This window comes from Monopterus albus, unplaced genomic scaffold (assembly GCF_001952655.1).
Source record: "Monopterus albus unplaced genomic scaffold, M_albus_1.0 scaffold45.1, whole genome shotgun sequence".
NCBI lineage: Eukaryota > Metazoa > Chordata > Actinopteri > Synbranchiformes > Synbranchidae > Monopterus > Monopterus albus.
Window position 1 is genome coordinate 2,738,213 of NW_018127925.1, and position 4,580 is coordinate 2,742,792.

At 43.1% G+C, this 4,580-nt stretch overlaps 1 protein-coding gene across 1 annotated transcript in view; it reads left to right on the forward strand.

The window, feature by feature from the left end:
• Window positions 1–289: 289 nt before the first annotated feature.
• dock10 (dedicator of cytokinesis 10) overlaps window positions 290–4,580 on the forward strand; it is a 48,927-nt gene continuing 44,636 nt past the window's right edge. The window contains exon 1 of the mRNA XM_020600136.1: window positions 290–817. Within this exon, the coding sequence (XP_020455792.1) occupies window positions 659–817 (159 nt within the window). The 5' untranslated portion in view covers window positions 290–658. The remainder of the gene's footprint in view (window positions 818–4,580) is intronic.

Genomic DNA, 4,580 nt, shown 5'->3' on the forward strand with positions numbered 1-4,580 from the left:
AAACCGCTGATGCACAAACACACCCAGTAGAGCTCTGATTTGAAAGCACTGGTGTGACTGAGAGAAAAGCTGAGATGGAGAGTGCTGCAGACTGAAAATCAGAAAAATTTATGTAGGCTTGTGTGTGTGTTTGTTACAATGTATGTGTGTGTAAAGCAGCTGGTTCTGGTCAGCTGACAGCTGCTGCAGACTGTGATTTGTTGAGTGAGCTGGGCTGGGCTGAACCGTGTGCTGCTGCAGCCAGTGTGCGTGTATGTGTATTAGACGAAGACAGAGCCAGAAAGAGAGAGAGGGAGAGAGAGAGAGGCATGTAAGGCTGTCAGTGTGTAAGCTCAGTAACAGCAACATTAGGAGCTGGAGACTGAGCAGAGCAGTGCAGGAAAGACAGAGAACGCTTGCAAAGCAGGACTGGAGGAAGTGAAGCTGGAAGGGAAGGTGAGGCAGGACAGGGAAAGTAGGATGGAGCCCCAGTTTTCCCCCTGGGCTTGAGCAGAGTACAGCACCACTGGCTGGACCAGGGGCTGGTTGGACTGAACTGTGTTATCAGTGCAGACAGTTGAGCTCAGGTTGGCAGTGATAAGCAAGGAACCTCAGTTCAGGTGAAGCCTTTACTGCTGGACGGGACCAGGCTGGACTAGGAATCAAACAGCAGTGGATTATGGGTTGTTCGGCCAGCGTGGTCCTGCTCCTACGCTCAGTGGGTGGGGCCGACTGCGGACACATGTGCTCACGACAGGACCAGATGTCATTGGATGCTGCCACTCCCACTCTAGAGGGGTACATGACTACCGCCTCACCTTTAACCATCATAGTAATGGTAACCAGCACTACTTCATCTCTAACCACCTCCTCCAGTTTGTATGGGCAGGTAGAGGGGACCACAGTATGTGGGTGTGGGGCCATATTGTGCTCAACAGCATCATATTTTTATGTACCTTAGTGTATATTTTTGTGCATTTTAAATTGTAATACTGGAGACATCTCCTGAGCCAGAAGCTGAAAGTCCTGTTTCAGTTTGAAGCAGTATTATTGACCATGTGTGCAAAACTTAATTTTGGCTGTTCTCATTTTACATTTTTACTGCCTTTCTCTGTCTCTGAGATTGATGCATGATCAGCAATTGGGGCCATGTTTTCTTCCCTTCACAGTTGAGAGGCGGGAGGACGGAAATGGAGGAAGGAGAGTAGAGGAGGGTGGTGGGGTCAGACATGAGGAATCTAGTTTCTGTGGGAAAAAATCTGCTTTCTCTGCATATGGCTTACAGAGAAGACGCTAAAAATAGATATTCAAACAAAACCCTGAATAAGATGTGGGAGTCATTTGACTGTGTGAATGAATGAATGAATGAATGCATGAAGGAATGACTGGATGAAGGAATCGATGAATGAATTCAATAGACGTGCCCATGTATTTCTCCTCGCTGACTTAATTTGTAGTACAGTGCTGCTTGTCAGCCATCTGTTTGGTATATTTATTTAAATGTGCTGGCCAGATTTTTGTATTCCCTGGTTTCTGTAAGCCCGGTGGAAAAAATGTTCAGAGTTTTGGCAGGATGGGGCCTTTAGAGTCGCCCCTTCTGTTTTCTCTTTGTTTCTTTGCTCCCCTTCATAAACCTCTTGTCTGTTCTGATGCCACTTTTCTGCTCTGTGCGGCAAACCTGAGTCATGAGAACTTGTGCTGCAAAACCATGTCAGCCTGCAGGTTATTGTAGTACAAGTGTTAAGCATAAGCTGGAGTATGTAGGCCAGGCAGTGCTTCACACCTCTGCATGAGCTCTGTGCTTTGCTTGCTATATGTTTTTTAAGCATGTGACATTTTTCTTGTCATAGTAAGAGATCAAACAGTGCCAACAACTATATAAAGATTTAAATCTCTCAGAAACATTTATAATAATGCATGTTGGCTAAATGTTTTTATCTTAAATTTGTAACAGAGTTTCAGGCTTGAAGACAGTGATTTGCAGGTGTCCAGGGCAGATTTTTCAGTGTTAAGTCTCAGAAGATTTTGTGAAATAACTATAACATCATAATTTAGACACCTGTGTAGTGAGTCAAGTTGCATGATATGATGAGAACTAAGGGAAAACTACAGCTGTTTGTCATCTGCATAAAGATATTAACCGTATATAACATGACCTAGCAGGAGCATGTGACAGGCCCAAGTGTAGAACCCTGGGGAACTCCAGAGGTCAAATGTAGCTTTGACGAACTTCCGAAAGCCCTGTTTTAAAGATATTAAACAATACATTTTTTTTTTTGTTTTGTTTTTGTACTGGCCATATAGACTTTTTGAAATTTGGGAATTATATTAAGTACCTCATTTGAACTGACCCTGAAAAGTTTACTTTGATTGGGTTAATCAATATCATTCCTAAATTTCAAAAAATCCATACGGCCAACACAAAAACCAAAAAGGAAATTTCCTGAAACATTCATCAGTAAGTGTTTGGAAATTGGTTCACAGCTTTTCAACACTGTTCAGTTAAGAGGGGGGTTCTTTAAAAGTAGTTCAACGTCATCAGATAAAGGCCTGGTTTGTGAATTACTGATAATTTACAGGATGTAAGGTGAAATTTTAAAAAAAGAATTATTTAAACCCTTTGGCTTAGAAAAAGCAGTTGTTTACAGGCTGTTGGCTTTACAGTGCATCCCCTTGTCTTCCCTGTCTCTCGCTCCAAACTTGACACTCTGTCCATCCCTCTGTCACCCAGACACTGACACTGTGGTCAGGGAAAAATGCAAATCCTACAGCCTCTGTTTGGCTGCAGTCCGCTCTGGTGCCGGCCTCTTTAGTCCTCTTTTTGACTGACATTTGATATCATGTTGCTGGTTCACTAATTAGTTGCTAGCAAGATGTCTGAATTTGGGAAAAATGTTTCCATTCATTGTGGGATGAGGGTTCCTTATGGTTTGTAGAATGTTTTTCACACAGCTGATCCATAACCTGAATTGGATGCATTAAGTTGACAGCTGCTAAAAAATGGTTTAGTGTGTGAAGAAAGAAGAAGAAGAAAGGTTCAATAGACCTTTCATCACATCAGATCACACCTAAAGAAGCAGTGAACTCTGTTTTTCATCAGAGGAGTGGCTTGACAGACATGTATGAATCCCTTTTAGTCCCATGTGTCTGTGCCCAGACCCTCTTTTGCTCTAATGATGTAAAGCAGATGGCTTCTGTCTGGTTTCTTCTCCTCTCTGCTGTCTCAGCTGTTTCTGTCCTCTTCTCTCGCCCTTTCTGTCTCTTTCTTTTACTCCCTATCAGTTTTCCACTCTCCCCCGTTCTCTCTGCTTTGTCACACGTCTCTCACATCTTCCCCTTGATGGGATAACAAGCTCTTAAATGTGTGCCTGTTACTGATGGAGACCAGCTTGTGTGCACAATGTGCAAAGAGGTAATTTTTCTTAATCTTTGTCTTTTTTTGGATCCTTACAGCATCTTAATCACCTCTCAGCTCATTCTCTACTTTATCTTCTACTCACTGATTCAGATCAGCCCCACCTCCCGTCTCACTCCCATGTTCACAGTTATGTTGGAGGAAAGCCATGCTGTGAGCCTTCAGTCTAGCCCTGCACACAGTTGTAGTTTACCAACATCAACACCCACTGTACCTCCGTGCCTCATAGCAGGGAGGGCTGGAGGAGAGATGTTACAGTTTTTCTCAAATGCTAAAACACATTTCACAAACGTTTCCTCCATGTTCCCTAATGTGTAAACACAACACCCTTTTCTAAAGCTACATAAACACAACCACACCTTCTCACTTCAAAACTTTCACACCAAAAGAGCAGCTCGAAGCTTTCAAAAATGTAAACACTATACACATCATTACACACTACAGCAAAACAATTGAAAACACAATGCTCAATTTGTGAGAAGGTTCTTTGTTTCATAACTGCCAATGCATATTTTTGAAACTTTACAGTAATGGATGTTCTTAGATCTCTGCAGAGGATTAGGCATTTAGATTTGAGAGTTTCATATGAAGAGTATAAATCTATAGTAAATTCTGCATGTACACTACTGTAACACAACTCAATGCAAAAACAGAATCTATTGCACACAACAGTACTCTTGAAAACATGATCAGGGTGTGAAGTTTTTTTATTTACTTTATTCACACCACACACACACACACACACCACAATCACTGTGCGGCATCATGTCGCTGAGCTGCATCGGGCCACATCACCTCATCCACATCGCAGGCTATATTGTCTCTTGCCAGGCACCGCGGGAAAAACGCCCTGGAATGGCGAATCCATCCTTGGAAGGCCTCCACTGGGATGTCAACACAGGCCAGCTCCATTGCCCTTAGGAGGTTCTCTCTAGTGTATGGTTGTCTGTCATAAACCTTCCATCTCCATGATGAGAAGAACTCCTCTATAGGGTTCAGGAAAGGGGAGTAGGGTGGCAGACAGACGTTTAAAAAGTGGTTACTGTTGGTGGTGAACCACTCTCTGATTTGGTTTGTTTTGTGGAAGCGTACATTGTCCCAAATGATCACATAAATTTGATGTGCGGGCCCAGGATGGTGTTGTTGGCGGTCCAGGAGGATGTCTTTTAGCTCCTCTAGGAAGGTG